Raw genomic sequence first — 25,664 nt, 5'->3', positions numbered from 1 at the left:
TTTTCTTACAAAATATAATCTTTTTCTTTCACCCCAGATATGAAGTTTATGTCACAAATATATGGTAGAGTAAGTATTAGAAGGAGGATGGTTGATTTGTGAAACAGTGACTACAGGAGAGATGAAAAGAAAATTCTTTGGTGTTCTAATAGTGCACACAAACTTCTCAGTTTGTATCATGGATGCTGCCATGAAATAAATACACTAAGACAAGATACAAAGTATGCTAATTAGGTTCACAGGTTCATAGGTAAGTATTTGGCAATCAGCATGCAGAACATTACACGCCTAGTCAGAAACATCTATTCAAACGTTCCCTCCAGCTTCAAGGAGTGTGAGACAAGATAGTCTGGGATGAATTTGAGGCTGCAAAATATTAACAAATTAGAAAGAATGGTAATGTCCTAAAAAGATGGTGACAAAAAAAAACATTTCAAACAAAGTAGGTATGTTAGATTTTTTCCCATTTTACATTGATGATTTATATATTCCTATCAAATTTGGATAAGTGTTGTAAAGTACGAGCCTTACTCTAATAAAATCTGTCTTCCTCTACAGTTGAATTCCCGTGGCAATTCATAACTTATAATTGCTGTATTGCTGACTGTTACCTGTGGAATAACTGTGACATCACTTTGACATTCCAGCAATGCAGTATGATCTCACAGTGGAAGAAAACTGAGGATGTAGATACAATTTTTAGAAGCTATGGTTCTATTTCCATAAAAACATTCCTTTAGCAATGCATAATATCAAGAGAAAATGTAGCAGAAATGAAAATATGTGTGAAGTTCTCCTAACTCTTAGTTTAAAATATTCTTCTGAAGATCTTACAACCAATTTAAGGCAAATGAGTTAGAGGCATAACTTGCCTTTTAGTAGCATGACACAAAAGACATAGTTTGCCATTTAACTCCAGCTACTTGAAAGACCTAAGAATATATAACACTAGTCATGGTATGAAAATGCTTACAGGTTGTATGCTATATATATATATTCTGAAGAAGTAAATAGTTTCATTATTTTATAACCCTGGCAGCTAGTTCGTTTCTCCGAATTCATGCAAGTTTTAAGAATACTATGGAAATGCATGCCATTTAATGTCTCATTACAGAAACATAATAGTTTCTTCAATTCGTTAGCCGATACTGCATTAACAGTAAAGGTGGATATAAAGGAACAGCGTTAGCTCCCACTTTCCATATCACTGCCCCCAGCGGCAGAGTGATCAAGGGCTATGGACTATGCCTAGCGGTATTGTTTCTTATTAGTACCTATTGGCAGAAAAACTAGAAATACAATTATTTTTTTCATTCTGTTTATTTATTTATAGTTAAGCATGTTTGAGTACCTCCCTTTCTTTAGTGCATCACGTAGTTTTATACTACTAACAGCATCGCATCTAACATTCACAAACAAATGTTTGTTTAGAACATGCTTTCTCAAGTATTACTTTGCCTTGGTATATACATATCCTGCTTAAAACATTTTTGAAAGAACTGAACTATAAAACCATTGCTTGTTGAACTTTTCTTTAAAACAACAACAGAGGAATGGGCCAGAGAAGAGCAGTACAATGACTGCTATCCACACAAATGTAACTTTCGAAACATTTCATATAGTTTAGGAGACAATGTATTACAGTCTATTTACATAACTATGACCAGATTTAGATTATTTCTATAAGACAGCCATGTATCTGTATGGCCATACAATGTACATTGATGTATTGCATAACCTGCATTAGCTATGAACCCAAAGCAGCATGGTATAAAGCCTTTAACTTCCAGTAGGCCATTTTAATGAACCTTGGATATTCAATAGTATTGCAATCAGGTTATGGACAGAGATAGTCTTTTCCTCCAAGATCATTCTTACCTCAGGAAGTAACAATCTGTTAATACAGTATAAACTGCTAGATCACTCATATCATTTAACTTATTTATTTCATTAGAGACTGTTAGCTTTTGTTTCTCTTTCCAAACTAAGATAAGAAACAGCATCTGTCCAATTGACCTGAGCATTTTCTTTCTCCTGCAATATATTTGGGATCCCCCCCTGAGTAAAAAGATAACAACTTTATTTTTCACAACATTGATTAGTAGTAAGAGATCAGTTGATACGTCATTAAAGTCTGGCTATAACATTCTGACAGCACTAGATCTGCTATCATCCATAGCATAAAGCACTATGTCAGTTGCATAAATAAGTACATTTATGCACAACTCTACATTTTAAAGTGGTTATTAGTATTATAAATAATAAGGGTCCCAAGACTGAACCTTGGAGTACAGCCTGAATATTGCTCTAGTGGAGGTAAATACAAGCAGATTACTTTCATAACACTTTGTCTTTCAGGTAGTTTTACCCACTCAAATACTTCCCATCCTACATCAACTTCACATCATTCATTAAAATAACATTATCATGGTCTATCAAATCAAAAGCCTTCAGTAGGTCACTAAATAAAATAAAACAGAATTTAGAACTACCACAGGCTTCACAGATTTGTTCTGACAAATAAATTACTGCAGTCCAAATTGAAACCATTTTGAAAATTACAGATTAACTTACTCTCTTTTAATATTACTAGAACTGATTAGTGAACATCTTTTTGAAAATATTTGATGGAAAGGCCAACTGCTATTGATCTATAATTCTTAACAGAGTTATTTTCTCCCATTCTAAAGACATTTCCTGAGCTTTGGAAAAAAGACATGATATAATATGAATAAATTAAAAGAGAAATATTAAAACTATTATCCACAGGTCAGATAAAAAAAATCTAAACCTAGTGTCAAAAATTTTAAATCTAAGCTGTACATTGACACAATTTCCTTAGTATTTGTTTTTCATTATTGTTTTATGCATTTGGATTTCTGCCCATAAACTAGCAGAAAACTCATCAACCTTTCCACAAAAATCAGCCTTAAACAGTTTATTTTTTTCCATTTACTTAATTAAAATATTTATTAAAGACATCTGTAATCTCTACACTTCTTGAATTGTCAGTATCAACAGGATCCATTTCACGTGGAAACACTTTTTCTTTTTAATAATATCATTATACATAAGGGACATTATTACACATAGTCATAATCTGTTTTGAATGTCCTACATACATACTAATCTTACATTTCCAATATTCTTATTTTCTAGCCCCGTGTTGCATTGCACAGTATTTGCTGTTATGTGCAGTTTCACATCAATAATGCCTCAGCCAGGCTCATCTCCAGTCTCCTGTTCTTTGACTTAATTTTCATATCTAAAACTTGCATTTAAACTGCTTTTTCTCAAGCATTTTTGAATATAAATTAATTGATGTCATTGTCTATCTTGATGACTATTACACTTCACAGCATTAAATTTATTTGTGTTGCTTTATGTTATTAGACAAGTGTACATTGTTCCTGGATTTCTGTAGCCATGTTCTTGGATTTGTATAAACTCCTATTAATTTAGAATCCTTCTTTGTTCCTGATGTGCCATCATAAATCTCTTAATGTACACTTCTATATATTTTGTAATTATTTTTGGGAAATGTCTCCTGACACTCCACTGAAAAATAAACTTCGCACTTAGGCATTCTTATTTTTGTATTCCTTTTGAATTGTCTTCTTGACACTAGACTGAAAATAAGACTTCTCTGCCTGGAGTTTCTGGTTCACAAATGCAAATTAACCAATTAATCAGTCAATACATACGTGCATAACTAAATATTTAAGCAAACACATAAATACATAAAAAGTTCTATATAACTCACAATTTTCTTTACTATTCTGTTCAGTAAACATTTTAAACATTCTCTTTTCTCTATAACTAGTGCCAGCATGGTATTATCAAGCTGCACATATTTTTTTCCCCTTTTACTGTATATAATGGGCACCTTAAGTGATTTCATTAATTACTTTTTCAATAAATATACTTACCTTTTTCCCTACGTAGTTTATCAAATAGAATTCTATAACATGCTAGCTGGTCACACATCATTCCTGATTCTCTATATGTTTGACAGCTCTTTTTCATGTTCCTATACTCTCCATTTTATTTCCCACTGTTTCTGTTTCTGTTTTCTGTCATGTGATGGTGATTTCAAAAAGGACATCACACTTTACCATTTTATCTTATCTGTTAAAACCCCAAATCCCAATCAGTCACAGAACTGCATGCACAAAAAAAAAAAAAAAGAAAAAAAAAGCCTTTTGATTGGTTTACTAATATGCAGAAACAAGGTTAATAAAGCAACAAAGTTTAGCACCCCAGGTTAGTAAAACTAATCACCATGACTGTAAACTGCTCTTCTGCTGTTAAACTTGTGTCTTCCTTGAAGAGGTCAGTCTTACCATAAGGTTCCAGCATGAAAATAAATTGCATTTAGTAACTACAGTCTTAATATTAGCAAAATAACAATAAATATATTTCTTAAGCACTATGCCTGTGTTTCGCTAAACTGCAAAACTCTTCGGTTTATATATATATATATATATATATATATATATGTATGAATCTGAGCAAAGGAGTATCCTATTATAAAACAAAAATAAGCACAAACCTAAGTAATTAACAGATTTTTGATTGTCTTAAAATATTGTGAACACAGTGATGGAGAAACACTGGTAAATAAAAATGTGGGTACTTTTCTTTGACAACATTGCATGTTATCTGTGTTGTGTACCTTTTTGTACATATACATAAGTAAGCACATTTCTGTGGTGATGACTCTGTTCATCTATTTCTTTATTTAATACTGCTACTTCTTTCCCCTTATGAACTTATTTTGTCGTATTGAAGTATATATGAAGTATGTTTTGTTTTCCCCACAGCAACAAAAGCTTCAGTGGATACAGAAAGTCTTGTAGTTGTGAATGCATGCTGAAAGGATCCTGTCCCTTAATAATTGTATGTTTTTCATGGATATTGTCAGACAGAACAAACTGCTGCCAGGGACCAAGGAGATGACAGCAAACTCACCAAGCAGGTGGTGTTGAAGCCTCTCGATAAGCAGCTGACAGAACACAAGGACATCAGCAAAGTGGTGATCCAGCTGAGCACCATCATCTCATCCATGAAGTCCGAATCCATGCAAGTGCTGGACATTTTCTCAAAGTACTCTAGCATCTGGGATCAGGTGAGACTGCATTAGTGGATGCATAGTGATTTCACTGAAAACTCCTAACTTCCATTATAGTCTGATTGCAATCCTTTGGCTTTTCTATGTATTTCAGTGAATGAAACACATTTTAAACATCATTAACAATATTGATACTCAGTTAATGAAGAAAGGAATCTAGTGAAAGATTTTAAAGTATGATATATGTGAACATATCCCTGCAGTCTGAACCACTTATAAGCACTTACATATATTTCAGTGGGAGCTTATGCAGAATTTGCTAGCATCCAAGTCTCCAGATGTAGAGATTTATTAATAATCTGTTTGTGATTTGGTCTCCTGACTTAAAGTATTTTAAATTTATTTTGGCACTTGCCAAATAACCATGGTCCACAATCTTCATTGCATTCATATTCCAGCCCACAGCAGTTTGTTTCTAAAAACACTTATCATAAGTTAGAATTTTTTTATCAGTAAACTGCTGTGAAAGTGAGTAGAGAATTGAACCAGTAGAATTTGTTTCACTAATTGGGATAATTGGGCAATCTGGAATAGCTGTGTTTCATATAAACAAAAGTAAACGCCACTGTAAAAGGAAAATAAAAAAACATAAATGCAAATTAAATAAGACCCCCTAAACCAAATAAATAACAACAAACTCTGCAGTCACACAAATGTTGAGAAATGTCACTCTGTAAGGGTGATAGATGCACAAGATGCAAAATACAACTGTGTCCACCTTCAGTCACATTATAAAAATCCTTTGTCTGAAGCAACTTACTACTCAAGTCAAAAACGCCTATCACAACAGAAGCTTTCACTGAAAATAACTTTGTAGTTGCAGTTTTAATGACTGCAGTTTAAATGTCATCAGCTAAATTCCAAGCACCCATCTGAACTGAATACAATGTTATGTGTTCAAATGGCATTATTACAGTCATCTTTGTTACAGCCTTGCAGTTTGAACGTATATAGACCAAAGGTGTACAGGGTACACTATGGACATAAAATCATCCATAACATAAGCATTTTAACTATCTCCATGGGTTTTATTTTTGTTTGGCAATTTTTAGTTGCGACTTTTGCTGCTTCTTGCATCTGAAATTTCCTGATTCAGAAAACTGTCCCAATCATATTTTCTATGAAGTCTAAATTATAAGTAGTACACATTTTTAAAAAGCAAGAGGAAGAAATCATGACATAATTAAATAATGGATAAAAGTATTCATTAGTTGCAATGAAAAGTAAAGAAGAATACAAAACATTATTTTAAATATTTAATCTCTGAGATATTATCGGCAGAGATTTAGCTGTGAATAAATACTGGCATAGTTAATGATGAAATAAGGCCCAAGTATTTCATTGCCATTAGGTTTGTTGAAAATACTCACAGCAACTGAATTCTTCAGTCTTATTACTGGATTTTTATTTATTAATGTCAGACTGCCTGCTGAAATATCAGTGATGCTGCTATCATAAGGGATTTCAGTGCCACTAGTGAGATGATATGAGTCAGACAGGAGTTGTTACCAACAGAACTGATTATTAAAAGAAAACTTGCACTAAATGGATGAAGTATTAGAAATCATCACACGATGACCTCAAGTAGAATGAATTACAATTGAAAATACAAATAAAAAGCTGGAAAAAAAAGAGGGAAGTAAGCCGTCATTTGGTAAAGTATGTTTCTGATAGTGGAACAGGAAGCCTTCAATAAAGATGAAATGGAAGAGACGAGCAAATTGATAATGAATTGAAGCATAATAACAAGTATTATACTATAAACCTGATGTGCTAAAATAATAAGCAAACAGCCAGTGACCCGTACTAAGATATGTTGTTGTTCATCAAGCAAGTTTACTTCAGAAATCTATTCTGCAAAAAGAGGTTGCTCACCTGCTGTACTAATACAAATTCAGGAAATATATATGTATGTGTATATATGCACACACACACACACACACACACACACACACACACACACACACGCACACGCACACACGCACACGCACACGCACACACGCACACGCACGCACGCACGCACACACGCACACGCACACACGCACACACGCACACACGCACACACACACACACACACACACACATGAATACCCTGGGTCAGGAGCTGCATTATAGTTGATTTTTGAACTCTGCTGCAGATCTGATACAGTGTAAAGGACCTTCCAGTATTATGCACCAGCTCATGCTGAGTCAATACTGATGGTCTTTTAACCCTAAGCCATTACCTACCTATAACTTCTCAATCTATTTTCCTGTAGCATTAAAGCTGCCCACTAATCCCCAAGGTAAAGCTTAGTTTCAAATTTATTGATGTGTAAACACAAATATGGGTAAAAGTCATAAAAATTGGGAAAATGGAAAGTAAAATAGAACAAAATGAATAAAGAGAAAATATGCAAGGATACATTGAAGTAAAGTAGAGTGAAATGCAAGGTAAAGTAATGCTGCAACGCAAGACAAGGCATCACTCAACTTAAGGAAAGATCAAAGAGGTAGGACTTTAAAGTATACTTAATGCCAGTCACCATAGAAAATCCCCACTACCTCCTAGGTCACATGCTCCAAACATGCAGTGCTTGATAAGTAAAGATGCGAATGACAGAAGATTCAAGAAACACGTCTGCATGTGCCAGGGTTCTCTGAGTGGCCAATCATAGCAAAAAGAATGGTTGATATGATGCAAGAAGATGTTGTAAATGGGGAGGGGGTACCCTAGTCATAAAGGGCTAGAAAAGCATGACTAGAACTATATCTGCTGTCAAATTAATAGGCAGCGTAGCTCACACAGAAACAGGATAATATGTTAGTAATTAGATACCTCTTAATTAGATATCTCTTGTTCATATTTGGGAAACTTTAGGTCAAGGGCATTTCACTAATTCAAACAAGTGGAAACTAGAGAGCAGACCACTACAGGAGAGTCTGTAGATGAATGAAGGTGTTTAGCAAAGATGAAAACTGGAAGATAAAGGAACAGCAAAGACTTAATCATTAGGTACAGGGCATTACAGTAGTCCAAACACATGAACAGTAGCGTATGAAAATTTGTAGAAGGAATAAGGTGTTTAACAGATATGGACATAGGAAAATATGGCAACAGCAGAGACCTGAGCCTTATGAGTTAGCCTGCTGTCAAGGATGATGACCAAATTATACACTTTCAACATGAACTGACTTTGTCACAGAGGTAGACAATGTTAAGAGTCAAATCTGTAGCAAATAAGTCTTGCAAAGTGCTGTGTTTAGACGCAGATTTAAAGACTAAAACTGGAGCAGACACATCTTGCAAAGTGACAAGTATAACCATGGCCTCATCTTCAAAGTATTGAGCTTCAGATGATCCATTGCCATCCAATTATGGATGCATTCTAAGCCTTCTGACAGATCGCCAATGCTATATACAGTTTATTAAGGAAAGAAGAGGTAAAGCAGCATGTCATCATTTTAACAATAGAATTGTGGACATCTCCTTCATATAGCATCTCCTAAGAGAAGCATATGCACATTGAATAATAATGAACCTATTCTGGAGCCCACAATATCTGCAAGTGAAAGAGTAAGGGCCAGAGGAATTAATTTCCAGCAAGTACTATTTGCATTCAGTCAGAGAGGTAGTAGGGAAAAAATTGAAATCCACACCAGTGTTGCTGCAGAAGAACTGTAGGTAGTCCAACATGATTCCATGGTGACTGTATCAAGCACTGATGAAATATCCAATATGCAGAACCTCAAAGGCAATGCACAGCAATGAGCCAAACTAATTGTAAATGGAGCCCTCCACAATGAGCTAGAGGACATAGTAAATTTACTGGATGATTAATTCAGCTCCAGTTTTACACCACCTTCTCCCCCAAATACCTCTCAAGAGTTACCCCCTACCATAACTTCTCCAGCTATGAATAGACAACTGGTCCTCAATACTGTCCCCAAAGCCAAAAGTACAGCATCAAAGGGACCTGTTAATAACCCAAGATGACTCCTTAATAGCATAAAACCTGACCTAATAGTACCATTAGAGGCACATTTCAAATGCGACCACCAAACTGGCTTAAAGCCAAGTGAATGGAGGACTGCAACTGTTATCCATCCTCACAGTACATCTTTTCTGAGTTGTAAATACATCAGAAGTATTAAGCCTCTATATTTCACCAGCAAAAGTACTTTTTCACAAAAAATATGATTTGGCTGCAATTTCATGCTTTCAAGCACCAAAAACCATGGGGTCAAATTTAGATGTACATTGAACTGAAAGCTCCAATGTTAGAACTGTAGGCTTATGTGTCCCCTGTACTTGAGTGCCATGTTTTTATTAACTGAAAGGTTCATAATGAAATATCAAAGGGGGAAAGAGATAAAGCCTTTGAAAGACATACCTTAGTGGCTTTAGTTCATGTGCCTTTATTACCATAGTGTAGCATTTTGCATGATACACGTTTTTTTATTTTGGATGTTGTTGTAAACTTGTGCTTGATACATACAATGGTGTAAAATACTTCTTTACTGAGTTTTGAATATCTCAGAAGTAAAAATCGTCTCTCTCTCTCTATATATATATATATCACAATAAAATAAAATATGTTTCTTTAAGCTGTAATATGCTGTGGTTACAATGCTATGCTTTCATGAGGCTAAAGCTGTGGGGTCAAATTTACAGGTATTCTGTCCTGGAAGCTTTTTGGTTGGATGTTAGTTGTATGACTAAACATCCTATTGCTGTTACCTGAAAATTTTATAATGGCATGTCAAAGAGGGGCAGAGATATAATCTTTCAAGGACATGCCCCAGTGACTTCCATTTATGTGCCTCTACTTCTGAGCCTGACATTTTGCATTATATTCTATTTTTATTTTGGGTGCTGTACTGAACTTTTGCACAGAATGATGAGTAGAGTAATGGCCACCAAAATACCTCTTTTTTGAGCTTACAATAGATAAGTAAAAGTCCTATTTATTGCTCATGCATATGAACTTTTTTTGTTATTGGACCCCCTACCAGTTTAGACAATCATAAATCAAAATGCATTACAAGAAAGTAAAGTTGTACATGTGTGTTTCCAACTGGAACTACTAGTTAAGCACATTTTATAACTAAGAGTCATGATATATTATTCTGAGAAATGTACTGTAATAGTTTCATAAATAAATTACTAAATAATAAATAATACTTATTTGCATTTTCTTTCATGCTGCTACATTCAGACTGTATCTTAATCATATTGTCAGTGTATTTTTATGAAATGTAAACCAAATGTAACAGCCTTTTCTAGGAAAAATCAATATTTTATATGTTACAGAAAAATGCATATACTTTACATGCTATAAGAAGCATGCCCATAGCTTAGCTTCTGTTTTCTATTTTTCCTAAAGCTATTAGGTTTTGGAAACAAAATGGAAGTGGGACTAAGGGGTCCTGTTCCAAAAATATCATTAAAAAGTGCCTTGAATCAATAGAGAGAAATACTGGCTTTTGATCTTATGGTGGAACTTAGGCCAAAAAAGACCTTTGTAAATTGACAAGAGTACAGCATTTACAAAACATTCAGCTGATAACAATTGTGGAGTTTCAATATTTTCAGATTAAAATAAACAAAAGCTATCAAAATTGTAAATATATCATGTTGGTGGTTTCAAATCTAAAAACAATATGTGTTTCTGTATAAAAGTGATATTTTCATTCTTAGCATATGTTGAGCTATAAAAATGACTTTTCATTAAAAATCAAGATGCATATTCTTGTTTGTCTTTGAGTACAAGAGTCCAGTCCAATTGTTTTTGTAAAATAATTATGCCAGCAACAATCCCTGAAGATGTCATGAATCATTGATGAAATTATAAACCAGTCACATCTGCTTGAGTTTACAGTAGCCCATGTGGATGTAAAAGATCCCAAGCCACTTATGAAAAACTGTAAGGGTCCTTTATATACACAAATATCTCTTATTTACAAAATATTTACATATGTACAAATATATAAATATACACATCTCTTTACACATATTCATATTTTACTGTACAACCATGCTAATTTTTCATTCTTATTAGATCCCCACTACTTTCTCCATAACTACCATTTGATTATACTCAATATTGTTGCTGAAATCCATTTACCATTAAACATAATTTCACTTATTCTTTCATCCCATATATCCCGTATAATATAAAATAACTTTCTATCTATTCTTACATATTCTTTACTTATATTCTTGTAATATCCATATTTAATCATATCCATATTCATTTTATCTACTTCTTTTATATCTTCAAAAACATCTTCTTTGCATAGTTTTCCCATAACTTTTTTTTACTCTTTTACATATTAAAAGTACATGTTCTATAGTTTCTTTTTCTTGACAATGTAACATATTCTACCACTTTTTTATATGGTATATTTCCTTTTACTTGCAATTTATCTATTACCAGTCTCCACAAAAAATCCTGACATTCTACTTCCTGATTATACCTTTTGCTTCTTATTTTTATTGCTTTAATGTTTTTCATCTGTTATATTTTCCCATGGTTTTACATAGTAATGTTTTATCATTAGATTCTTATACCATACTTTTCTATCTTTTTTTTATTCTCAATTTTTGTTTTCTACAAAAATATTTTTTCTTGGTAAGATTTTATTTCTTCATGTATAATATCTTTTACTGTTTTTTACCATACACCAAAATTTATCATATTTATATTTTTGTAGTTTTACTACTAATCTCTCATCTTTTTCATTTATCTAGTTTAACACTTTATACAAATTTAACAAAGCCGTATATACCACTGGGTTAATTAATCCTAAACCTCCTTCTTCTTTATTTACATAGAAAACTCTTCTTTTTACTGGGTTTAATCTAGAATCCCATATAAATGAAAAAATATTTGCAATAATTCCTTTTCAAATTCGGTTAATCAAATAAGCCTTTTTTCCAAATTATAATTTAAATGCTCTCTGGAAAGACATTTGCTTTACTTCTTCTATTGTTTTTCCCATTGAATTTTACTTACATCTTTACTCCCAAATTTTATACCTAACACATATATTACATTCATTGTAAAATATATTTCACCCAATCTTTACTACATCACCTAAACCTTTACGTTTCTCTTTATTTAAAGACATTCTTATCATCTCTAAACACTAATTTGTGGAAATTATTACATCTTTTATCCATTTTTTTTTGCAATTATTATAATGTCATCTACATATGTTAACAGAACTGGAATTCTTAACCCTTCGGGTGTTATATACCACCTCCTTCAGTTTGTAATACTATCACATACATAACTAATGCAAAGAAAATACAGATGATTGGGCATCCCCGTCTTACACCACTCTTCATATGTACCTCTTGACTTAACCAGCCATTTACAAGTATTTTTACTTTATTATTACCATATGCTGACATACATTTAGGTGTTTAGGTGAATTGGCAGTGGAGTTTTCAACCAGATTGTTTAATGAAATCATGGAAAGTGAGAGGATGACTGAGGAATGGAGAAAAAGTGTTTTGGTACAGATTTTTAAGAATAAGGGTGATGTGCAGAGCTGTAGTAACTACAGAGGGATTAAATTGATCAGTCACAGCATGAAGTTATGGGAAAGAGTAGTGGAAGCTAGGTTAAGAAGGGATGTGATGATTAGTGATCAGCAGTATGGTTTCATGCCGGGAAAGAGCACTGCAGATGCAATGTTTGCTCTGAGAGTGTTGATGGAAAAGTATAGAGAATGTCAGAAGGAGTTGCATTGTGTTTTTGTAGACTTAGAGAAAGCATATGACAGGGTGTCTAGAGAGGAGATGTGGTATTGTATGGGGAAGTCTGGAGTGTCAGAGAAGTATGTAAGAGTGGTACAGGATATGTACGAGTGTAGCATGACAGCGGTGAGGCCTGCGGTGGGAGTGACGGATGCGTTTAAGGTGGAGGTGGGGTTACATCAAGGATCAGCTCTGAGCCCTTTCTTATTTGCAATGGTGATGGACAGGTTGACAGACGAGATCAGACAGGAGTCCCCGTGGACTATGATGTTTGCAGATGACATTGAGATCTGTAGTAAGAGTAGGGAACAGGTGGAGGAGACCCTGGAGCAATGGAGATATGCTCTAGAGAGAAGAGGAATGAAGGTCAGCAGGACTAAGACAGAATATATGTGTGTGAATGAGAGAGAGAATAGAGGAATGGTGAGGAATCAAGGAGTAGAGGTGGCGAAGGTGGATGAGTTTAAATACTTGTGTTCAATAGTTCAGAGTAATGGTGAGTGTGGAAGAGAGGTGAAGAAGAGAGTGCAGGCAGGATGGAGTGGGTGGAGAAGAGTGTCAGAAGTGATTTGTGACAGACGAGTACCTGTAAGAGTGAAACGGAAGGTCTACAAGAGGGTAGTGAGACCAGCTATGTTATATGGGTTGGAGACAGTGGCATTGACAAAAAGGCAGGAGTTTGAGCTGGATGTGGTGGAGTTAAAGATGGTAAGATTTGCACTGGATGTGATGAGGGTGGACAGGATTATGAATAAGTATATTAGAGAGTCAGCCCAGGTTGGAAGGTTTGGAGACAAAGCCAGAGAGGCAAGATTACATTGGTTTGGACATGTGCTGAGGAGGGATGCTGAGTACATTGGAAAAAAGATGCTAAGGATGAAGCTACCAGGTAACAGGAAAAGAGGAAGGCCAAAGATAAGGTTTATGGATGTGGTGAGAGAGGACATGCAGGTGGTTGGTGTGACAGAGCAAGATGCAATGGAAAGGAAGAAATGGAAACAGGTGATCTGCTGTGGCGACCCCTAATGGGAACAGCCGAAAGAAGATGATGCTGACACACATAATTTCTTAACTGTTTCACTTGTATTATATTCTTTCATTATTACTCATAAAATTTAATTTCCAATTCTGTCAAATGTTTATTACGGTCTCCTATCATGATTTTTGTTTCTTCTTTTCTGTTCATAGTATCATCCACAGTTTCTCTAACTGTCATTAATAATTCTTGACAACCTTTCCCCTTTATACTATATATGCTATCTTCCATAATATTTCCAATTTTAGTTTCAAATCTCTTTTGTATTATTTTCATAACCATCTTATAATCATTATTATTCAATACTACTGGTCTCCATTTTTTTTTAATTTTCTTCTATTGTCCTTCTTCTATATGGATTTAAGTATTCCACTACATAATTGTTTATACATAAAACCTTTATTTAACCATTCATGCAAAATCTTAAAAAAAAATGTTTTGCCAATCCCTTAAATTTTTACACATTTCCTACCCTACTCCATCTCGGCCTGCAGCCAAATCTATATTTACCTGTCTTAATACCTTATTTAGCTTATTTAAAGAAATCTCCTTTTCCAACTCTTTATTCTATTTTTCTGTTAACTTGTTAACTTTCCATGTTTTTTGACTACCTTCTTTTTTATTTAAACATTTCTTGTACCTATTGTATTACACTATTCATAATCTTTTCATGAGTTCTTTTAATTTCTCCTTTTACATTTTTTATTTCTCTCATAACACTACCATCTTTCTTTACTAATCTACTTAAGTAACTCAATACTTCTTCTCTTTTTACTTGTAAAAATATATTTGTTATATAACAATTCTTGTATTTTTTCTTGATTTCTTTCATATAATTATTTTCTTTGTCAAAGTACTTTCTATCATTACGTTCTAAATCTTCCAATGCATCATTATATGTTCTTTTATATGTTTCTTTCTCTACTTTTCTCACATCATATTGCCACTGTAAAATAACAGTTTTATATTTTCCTTAAATATCACCTATCATTCAGATCAATTTTTATAAAATGTTTTCATAGTGATATGATTTTTCCATAACTGTATTTCTAATCTCTTTACTTCTTCATTTCATGCTTTCTTATTTATCCTTTTTATTTATTTGCCTATGTTGTACATTCCTTATTTTCTTTTATCTCTAGCCATATTGCAAGATGATCAGAAACTTCTGTTTTAACTACCCCCCTTCCCCTATAATTAAAAATTTTTATACTATAAAATAATCTATTTCAGTTCTATACATTTTTCCAAAAGTTTTAAGTTACCACATCGTATAACTTCTAACATTTTTCTTATATCATTTTCTTTCTTTTTACACCTGCCTCTTAAATCACAATTAAAGTTTCCTGTTAGTATAACATTCATATTTATCACTACATAGTCTAAAATCTGATTAAATAAGCTTTCCCTTTCTTTACAGTTAGTATAAGCATACAATGTTATAATTATATAAGCTTGTTCTTTCCATTTTAAATTTGCATTGGTTAATCTTCCCATTTTTGCTAAGTTACTTTGCTGTATTTTCACAGAATATGGCTATTTCAGAACATCTCTCAATTCCCAAATTCCAGATTATCTTTTCTCACCATAGTTTATCTGTTTGTAATTTTTCTTCATTTGTTAAAAATAGTATGTCTTCTAGTATAATTACATCTATGTCACATGTATTACACCACCCCAAAATTCCCATTCTTCTTCTTACTATATTCTTATATTGTTCACATTTACAGAAAACACTCTAAAATTTTTATTTTTCCTAGAGCCATGATTCCCTACATTTATAGCTAATTACTGGGCTAACTTTCTTAATAGGCCTTTTTAAGCCTAACCAATTTCCTTCCCAAAGATGAGAATCAAACTCTGCACCTCATGTCTGTGAGTCAAACACCTTAATCATTACACCAAGCCTGAATCTTTAGCTGTATACATTCTTTTTCATCAATTTCCTTTATTTTTTTTTCTTTCTTACTTATTTCTTTAAACTTTCTTTGTCTTTTACCCTTTTACCAATATAATTTTTTCCCTTTTACTATGTCACAGTTTGTTTTCATTATTACTTATTATAGAACCTTATTCCATGTCCTCTTTATTATTTTTCCTAATCCAGTTTTATTCTGTTTCTACTACTTCTAAAATTTCTTCTCTTTATTCATTCTCTTCTATTTATTTTTTTCTTTTTCTTTTTCCTTACTCTTATTTTCATTTTTGCAATCCATCCATAAATATCTAATGTTGTTATATTTATAACATTTCAATTCAAATTTTTTGCATCATGTCCATTTCCCCACAAATATAAAATTTTCTTTTGTCACAGTTACTTATCAAATGTCCTTCTTTTTCACAAAAAACATGTTTTAGGTTGTCTCCAGTATTTTACAACACCCCTATTCCCCTCCTTTTGTATCATACTAGGTATATGTTTTTCTCTTTCTATTTTTAACACAATTTTAGAATTCCAGCAACCAGTTCATAAACCCCCTTTGTTATAAACTTTTGCAGTGTCCCATACTTCTTTACATAAAGTTTTCAAATATCATTTCAAAGTGTCTCTTTTTATCTCTATTTGAAATTGCACACGAATCTTCATTTTTGCTTCCCTGTTAAAGATTCCATGGGTAATAATATTTATTTTTTCATATTTCCCAGGAAAACATTACATTGAAAAAACTGTCTCAAAGATAATGTCACAAAATGTTTCTTTGTTACGAAGAATCAATGCTCTTAGTTTATATGCTTTTATACCCAAAGGAGCTATTAAATTGCCCCACACTTCATGCCTGTTTATTTCTTTATCTTCTTAACCTTGAATACCTTACTACATATTTCCATTTTTATTTTCTTCTGCCTTCTTTTCTGCTGCTCCACTTTTGCCTTCTTTTGCTTTCTTACCATATGTTTTCTTTTCTATCTCACCACTATTCTTCAGGATTGTCACTGCATCTTCCTTTTGTATTTCCTCCATAATGTCTCCACAGGAAACATCACCTTCATTTTCTGGCTCACTTTGCACCACCATTTCTTTAAGTAAATCATCCTGAAACCCTGTGAACTGGAGGGTTGTAATTATACAACCATCACTTGCCGGGTCATCTCTGTTATACAGGTTTCTTTGAAACATTTCCTCAGAATCCTGCACATATTCTCTGATCTTGATATTTGCTTTCTCTTTTACTTCTTTCAGTATTCCATCATTTCCTTTTCACTCCATCTGCCTCCCTTTTTTAAGGCCGCCTCTGCACCTGGAATGGAAACAGGAAGTGCTCCTTCAAAATGGATTCCACTCACAACAATGACGAGTAAGGGAAATTCCCTGATGGCCTGGCCAAATTTCCCCTAGTAGTATAAATAGCACCTCAGGTCTCTCCTGAAAATAGGCCACTAGCTTGGTGGGACTAACCCAGTCAACAAAGGATAAAATAAATTAAAACAAAAAATGGCTTTTAAATGCAAAGTGCAAGCATAGTCAAAAACACACAGTGCTCTGGGGACAGGCCTTCTGAAAATACTCAAGAGTAAAGAAGGTTAATTACGGTCTAAAAGCCACCAGGATATGTAACTATAAAGACTAATTTGGAAAATTAATGAGAGATTAATAGAATGATTTAAATTTAACTTTATGGTCCACAACATGACTGTCTTTGTTAGAGGTCATTTAGGGATTTTCCAACATCATGGGGATAATGGTAAAATTTTTAATAATGCCATTTGCTTCTGTTTGTATATTAAGAGATGATATTATACATAATGGTTTATTTATTTTTCTGTAGGATGAAGAATAAAGCACTGTGTATTCTCTCAGTATGAAATTATATTATGACAGGGTAATTTATGTGTACAAGAAGCCATTTTCCAAAAAAAATGATACAGGGTTGTAATCATCTGTCTTGCCAAATAGAAATAAATATTTGCATGTTATATCTGCAATATTTGTTATCGATATCGTCTAACTTTGATTTTAACTAAAGACTTCTACCTGAACATCTGGTCAGTCTGAGACTGGGATTTCAAAAGCCATAATCCAAAGTGCTCCAGAATACTTCAACATAAATATACATTGAAGAAAATATTTAGAATGGAATTATTTGGAAAAGTTTAGAGTAACGCTTTTGGGATTTCACCTTGCATCTCTCATTCCTCCACCCAAAGATGTCAGGGGAATTGACTAGAGCTCCCTAATATGACTTCACATTGTGCAATGAAATCCTTTAATTCTTAATATTGTATGAAAGTTGCTGCTTAAAATGCAATTAGACTTGCAAAATCCAAGCATTCTCAAGCTGTTGTGGCACTTCATATGAGATCTTTATCTTCTCACTGTTGCTAATGCTATGAAGCAAATTTATTCGGAGGCAAAATTTGATAAGTCAGTTTTTGACACACTTTTCAGTTTCATAAAACTAGTCTGATGGTTAAATGTTGCTTTCTAATAATCATTTGATCTGTTGAAACTAATTCAAATAACAGCTGGAGGCTCTAGAGTTTAACAGGCAGCAAAGAGCTCAGTGGCATATCAAGAAAGTCAAACCAATCAAATTTGGGTTTCAAATTACCTTCAAGTAAGGTGGTACTGACATAGGTATGACTATTAATATGGTGATTTCTCCACTAAGGACAGCATTATGGCATAATGAAATGACTTTTTTTATTATTATTTAAGGAATTACAATACATTTTATCAGTTGCACCATGGATTTTATATCTCTCCGTTGAAAATGTTTGCATGCATGAGCACATACATACACATACATATACACATACACATACAATATCTGGAATTTTCCATCTTTATTGGATGTATTTGCTTGACCCTGACCTGATTTGTTATTTTGTTGAAAAATTCAGGAAATTCAGTTAAGCTTTAACCAATATTTTATTTTCACTTTGTTTAGGATCCTGATGATAAAGTCAAAGAATTCCTAGAAAACAATCCAACACTTTCTGAATTTTCAAGCCAAATTATGCACTTTTCTGTAAGTATACACAATATAATAAGCACCCATCTGCATGCTTATACTTTTGAGCCTGTAGTAAAACAGCACTACAGCAGAATGCAGGCAATAAAAGCAAATGCCATCTTGGTTTGTAGTAAGCCACTGTCATTTGCATATGCATAGTTAAGGGCTATAGTACCTTAAAAGTACAAGACAGGGGGCACAGTTTCAATACTGCCAACAGTAACAGTGAAGAAATGTTGCCAAATCAGTGGAAAGGATTTCCATAACCTCTCATTTTCAGAATTTTCACAGGAATTATAACATTTTCAGAACTCAGCAGCCATAACTTGAGTTAGCTGGAGTTCTGCTTATGTAAGATGAAAGTTGGCACAAAGTGTAGGTCAGCCACTTCCGTATGCATGATTCCTATATGGTTGAGGGTCTGCTAGCAGATGATGTATGACTACCACCTTGTAATCCCATGAACAAAGAATACTGTAATTTACTAAGAGGGTGGAAACAAAATGAATGGTGGGGAGGGGAGTGCTGGGAACCTGAATGGCTAGATGGGATAAGGAGACTAGGAGAGGAAATTTGGCAGGACTGAAGGAAAAGTCTTGTGTTGTGTAGGTTATGTTATTCATTTTTAAATTTGATGCACTTCTCCATTCTGTAAGGTGTTTGAAAAGTCTTGTTCTGCCCCATAGATTAGAAAAGTAGTGTCCACAAATAAAATAAAAATGAATACATTGTTAACAGCATCCAGTATAGATCACAGTATGAAATTTGTTTAAATATATTTACCTTTTATGTACCACAGAAACTGGAAATAGAAATCAATGAATTACCTCAGTACTGCACGGTGGGCTCAGTGCGATTTGAAACAGAATCGTTAAAAATTGCCATGGTTCAGGAATGCCACAGCTGGAAGAGAGCGTTTGGATCTGCACTTAACAAGAAGGCTGCTCTTGATATGGATGAAATCTATTCCTTCATCGACAACCTCAACAAGAGACTTAGCAGACCCATCAATGACCTTGATGACATCAGGGGGGCCATGCAATCACTGAAAGAAATACGAGATGCTGAAATAAAAATTGACATGACTATTGGTCCTATAGAAGAGACATATGCTCTTCTAAATAAACATGAATTACATTTTCGAGATGGAAATGCTGAAAAAGTTGATGGTTTAGCCTATGCATGGAAAACTTTGAATGCACAGGTAATTATTCTATTATTACACTATTAATTTAGATTCATTTTTCTCAAATAACTATTTTTCAAACATTGCTATGCAAGTGAATTGTAATTCAGTGCTTGTCTTATTTTGATCATCACTTTTCAGTATAAAAGACCAAATTTTAAAAAGCTGTTAGATTATCTTTTATGATAATTATGCTGAATGATTATGCCATGTCCTTTTTCTTCTTCTAACAAAACACCTATATCATCTACTGTCTATTTCTATTAGGCCAGAAAGAATTTATTTATTTTCAGCTTCTTTTCACTTTATCCACCATAACAGTATAAATAGTATAATTACTATAAAAATAACATTTAAACTTACTCTTTGTTACTGCTGTAATGTAACCAACTTTTTGTCATATTTCTTGTCACAGTAATATTTAAGTGACAAAACTCTCTGAGGCAGGAAAACAGGTTTTAGTCTGGATGGGTTAAAAACATGTCTCCCACTCCAACCTGTATAAAACCTCTGATACAGTGAATGAATCTTCCATTTTTCAGCCTTAAGTTTACTTCAGAACTCCACTCCTTCATAAACTCCTAAATTGTTTAGTAAAGGTTTAATTTCTTACATCTTTGTCCCCTCTGCTGACCATGACACCCTCTTTCAGTTAACATGCCCATTTATTTCCTATCACTGAGATGAGAGCTGACCAAGAGTGGTAGATTTTCAGGCAGCCATCATGGGTGGTTTGGGTTTTGCGTTTAGCCTTATCTCTTGCACTCGCCTGCTTGTACCCAAGGGACTGGGATGCAGCTGGCTGTAGTGATACAAGCCACATCTTCATGTGACATAATCGGCTGTTTTATATCCTCCTTGTAGATAAACACCACCATATTATCCACCAGGGATTTTACCGTGGAGAAGGTGCACCGTTCCTTTCCTTCTAAACAATGAGTGTCAGGCTCAAGCCTTATCATACCTGTTGTCCAGCATTCCTCACTCTGTATTCTCTCTGACAGTTTAAAGACATGCAGTAATACTCCAATGTCTGCCAACCCTTCCCCCTCCCTTTTATCAGGTATTATTATCATCTGCCCTTGAGTCCTCATTCTCTGACACTAGAACTTGTTGGCCACACCTCCAGTGCTTTTTATCTGCACTTTCTACTTCACTTATGTACATTTTGGCAGTAGCAGCAGCACGTCCTCCTCCCGGCATACAGCATTGGAAAAGTGCACCTAAATCCTCATGAAGCATGGAGAAATCTTCCTTCTTTCCAGCCTAAATTGCCCTCAAATATAAATACCACCATAGAACTCCCACCTTTAAAGACCATAGATAATAAACAATCTAAAGAAATGACTAAAGAAATAAACATACAGTAATTTATTGGTCATATTTATTACTTGTGAATTACTTCATCAAAACATGCTTTTATTTTGCATTTCTCCCAACTGTGTAAACTTTCACAGCTATATAGTTTATATAAATCCAGATGTTGCATTCTATACTGAAAGAGGTTTGTTTTATAACTTGATGAGTAGTTTAATAAAGCTGAAGTCAACCTTTTAGCACAATGGTAGGACTTTTACGTATGAAACTGGTTTATACAATAACGTCATTATACTGTATTGCCTATGTCAAACAGCTTGGTATAGTATTTTTATTCTGCAGTTAGGGCAGCTTAACAAACTACAGTTTTAGCTGTGAGTGTTAACATCACAATTTAGCTGTTCTGAAAGAGAGATGGACTGGAGAGGGTTTATCTTTTTAAAGCAAGCATCTCACTGATTTGTATTATTTCAGATTAATTCATTTACTACATATAATAATGGACGTATGCTGTGAAATAATCTCAAAAAGAAAAATCTAGCAAAGCTAGAATTTCCACTGTGTGATACCTTAAACCTCTTGAATCAGAGGCAACATGGGATATATGTAAATTACCCTTTAAGGATATCAGGCGTTTCAGCTAAATGGCAATTCTGAATGTCCATGACTTTTTTCTTTTACTTTTACTTTTAAGTCTTTTTATGGACAATTTCAGTCCAATTTCAGTGTGATGATTCACATTCAGAATTGCCCAAAGAACTTATTTTAGTAATAAACCAGAGTCACAAATCTATGAAATAGTCTACAATAATGGGAGACACAAATACTGAAAAATGCATAATCCCTTTTTAGTAACTCATACGAAAAATGTGCTCACTAACTTTTGCATGTTTTTTCTCGTATTCAGTCTCTTTCCAGAAGAAAGGGTTTGGACCAACTGGACCACCCAGTCTGGACAACAATGGATCCTGTCCATCACTGAAACAAGAGTAACAATGCAGTTAGCCAAAGATAGTGAAGGTCTGGGTGGGGCTTAACAGCGGGCTGAGTCAGAAGGGCTCCCAAAAACCTCAGATGTTCAGACTTCAATTTAAGATGAAACTATAGCACAGAGAACCAGACTTGCCAAGGTCAATAAGAGGGCATGAGAATGATTTGGGACTTCCAAAGTATGGCTTTTTTAATGCATTTTGGATTTATTGAAAAAAGAAAAAAGTGCAAAGGAGTCCCACGGTCTATTTTTGTATGAGTGTATTTTTGCAGCATCCTCCCAAAGGAGGAATGAAGGAAGAGAAGCTGCAGTTGACAATGGTCAAGGATTTAAATAGGTCACAGCAAGATCCTTATGATGAAGAAGAAGAATTTCTGTGCTAGAAAAAGTCTTTGAAACTAATCCTGACAATCTTGATGTGAAGGTAGGCATTCTGGAGGTCCAAAGAGCAAATACAGTCTATCTTTGACAGACACGAAAGGATGAACTGCATTTAAGCATGTAGAACTCTTTTAAGTTGAATTGATTTAAGACTATTTAGACTGAGTATGAGCCTGAAGCACATTGATTCCTCGGAAACTAAAAAGAATCTTGAATAGTAGCACTATCCTTTCTGGTCAGGTGGGACCTCTTGTTCAGCCCATTTCTATAGGAGGTTTAGCACCTCTTTCTGTACCACAGTCTTCTTATATTGCAGGGCAGGTGAAAGAGAGATGCTGGTGTGTGGGGCAGAAGAGAAATGGATCTTGTAAAGTGTAGATGCTATAGTCTTAATTCACTCATCTCACATAATGGCCAGCCATATAGGCAAGTGGAGGGAGAGACACCCCCTGACTTCCTCCAGAGTTGGGCAGTCAGGCAAGGCCTTGGATTAGTTTACTCTTCTCCCAAAGGGTGACCATACTTGTATGTTTCCTCCAAGGTTATTCTGCTTTGCATAAAATTGTAAACCAGGTGTCCTGAGCAGTACTTACCCTTGCCAACTGCATTATATTCCCTTCTCCTGGCACTATTCTCCACACTTTCTCCTTCTTTCTTCTCCTTCCCTCCTTGTTCTCCTTCACATCCCTCTGTAGTATTTTGCCTGCTGTACTTGTAGCAGCTGTACTCTCTGGCTTCTCTGTGCCTATTTTATATCTCTTTATTACCTCCCTTGTTCTTCCCATTAGCAGTCCTTGGTAATTTTCTCCTTTGCCCTTGCTAGTTTTTACTCATAACTTTTTATCATGCTTAACCCTTTTGGCTTTACAGATTGTTTTTCTTACACTGTAAGGTGAAGGGTCTTAGCTCAGCCCACTCAGTTCGCCCTCGCTGCACTCGGGCTTCACTCCACTCCTCTACCCTGTCCCCATTCCCCACCTGCCCCCGCTACATCTACATTTATTTATAACCAAGGTCACCTGACCCCTCACAACCACCTCACACTATCCAATCCAAACACAACTCCCAAGCCCCTCCCAAAATCTATTACATCACCAAATCATACACTCTGTCTCACTCAGTTTCCCTGCCCGTACATAGCTGAGCACCCCCTACTGGTTCCCTGTGTTCTCCAACACATCCCCACTCATCTGACTCACTCTTAAATCACATTAACCTTTATACCTCCAATTCCAAAGCAGTGTCATCATGTCACACACCCCACCCCCTTACTTTTCATTACTCTCATAGTAATATCCACACTCTCCACCTGCCTTTCTATACTCTCTGTTACTACCTCCTACCACTTTCTACCCACCCAATTTAATAACCCAATACCCCCACCACTCCCTATCTCACTCCATACTGCACCAAACATATTATCATATCACCTGCCATGTATAACCCATCCTTCATCGACCTTACAACCCCTAATACTATGTCACACAACCTAAGAAACAACCACGTCTCAGGTTCAACTCCCTAATAGAACTATACCTCAAAACTATTACCATTGTTGCAACACAGCTACTACTAGCAGGGGACATCCACCCCACCCCTGGTACAACACCAGCCACAAGTAACTGTCAACTTCCATTCAACCATCAACCTGCAGACCTACTAATACTCAACTTAAACATCCACAGTATCATGAACAAATAGAATAACTCCATGCCACTATCTCCTTATATAACCCTGACATTTTGCTCCTTACTGAGACATAGCTTAGCCATATGTTAAGGACAACTTCATAACCCCACCTGGATATAACATTCTTAGAGTTGACAGAATAGGCAAAAGAGGTGGTGGTGTTGCCCTCCTCTATAAAATTAACCTAAAAGTCCATCTCCTACAGAAAGAATCTCAATATTTCAATAACGCAGAAACTCTATTTACAAAACTCCTCATTAATTACCACAAGCATCTAAACATACTTGGTATTTATCTACCCCCAGGCAATAACCTGTCCACCCTAGAGTCAATACCCCACTGGGCTTCCCACTCCCTCCCCCAAGAAACTATCCTTCTAAGTAATGTCAATATTGACTGGAACTCCATCCACTCTCCCTCATCAACTAACCACCTTAATTTATATAACTTTACTCAGCTTATAAATACCCCCAAACCTCAAAAAGGAATCCATATTAGACTGGATCCTCACAAACAACCCCAATACTACTCATCAGTGAGGTACCATAACCAACTCTCTAAGTGACCACAATCCAACTTTCTTTCTTCGACACAAACTCAAAACGAATAACTCTCCATCTCTACTTTACACCCACACCCAAAAAAATTCCCCACTAACCAATTCTTGGATGACATATGCATGCAACTGGACCCCCATTAAAATCCTTCTACTAAACCAGGCAGTTGAATATTTCAACTCCACATTTCTAAACATCCTAAACCACATAGCCCCCCTTCGAACAATTAGGATTCGTAGTAACCCAGCCCCCTGGCTACAAAAATCCACAAGATCCCTACTAAAAGAAAGAGATAAAGCCTGGAATACAAGGCACCATCTCAAAACTCCCACAAGTAGGCAAAAAAACAAATTAGAAATGACAATCAAAACCAATACCTTTCTCTACAAATGAAACACAGTCCCAACCTTCATAAATTTTGGGAAGCAGTGAACAAGATCCTCTAGCCTGGCCAAACTTCCACCCCCCCCACCCAATTTAGAAGGATCAAACTCTGATATAGCTTCCAATTTCAACAATTATTTTACCTCCTCTATACTTAAACTTATTAAGAATACTAATCCCACCAACCTATCACAATCCCCTAAGGACCAAACAATAAATGCCTCCTTCTCACTCAAGCCAGTCCAAACATCAACCATCCAGAAGCTCTTATCCAAACTCAAATCCACCAG

General features: G+C 34.9%; 1 protein-coding gene across 1 annotated transcript in view; it reads left to right on the top strand.

Annotated features, from left to right (window-relative positions):
* The window catches only part of LOC122796791 (dynein axonemal heavy chain 5-like), a 2,204,633-nt gene that overhangs the window by 672,114 nt on the left and 1,506,855 nt on the right, over positions 1–25,664 (top strand). The window contains exons 26-28 of the mRNA XM_044065521.1: positions 4,925–5,128; positions 18,804–18,884; positions 19,669–20,073. Of these exons, the coding sequence (XP_043921456.1) occupies positions 4,925–5,128; positions 18,804–18,884; positions 19,669–20,073 (690 nt within the window). The remainder of the gene's footprint in view (positions 1–4,924; positions 5,129–18,803; positions 18,885–19,668; positions 20,074–25,664) is intronic.

The sequence above is a fragment of the Protopterus annectens genome, chromosome 3.part0 (assembly GCF_019279795.1).
Source record: "Protopterus annectens isolate FY-2018-M chromosome 3.part0, PAN1.0, whole genome shotgun sequence".
NCBI classification, from domain to species: Eukaryota; Metazoa; Chordata; order Ceratodontiformes; family Protopteridae; genus Protopterus; species Protopterus annectens.
This window is presented reverse-complemented; position numbering and strand designations above follow the sequence as displayed.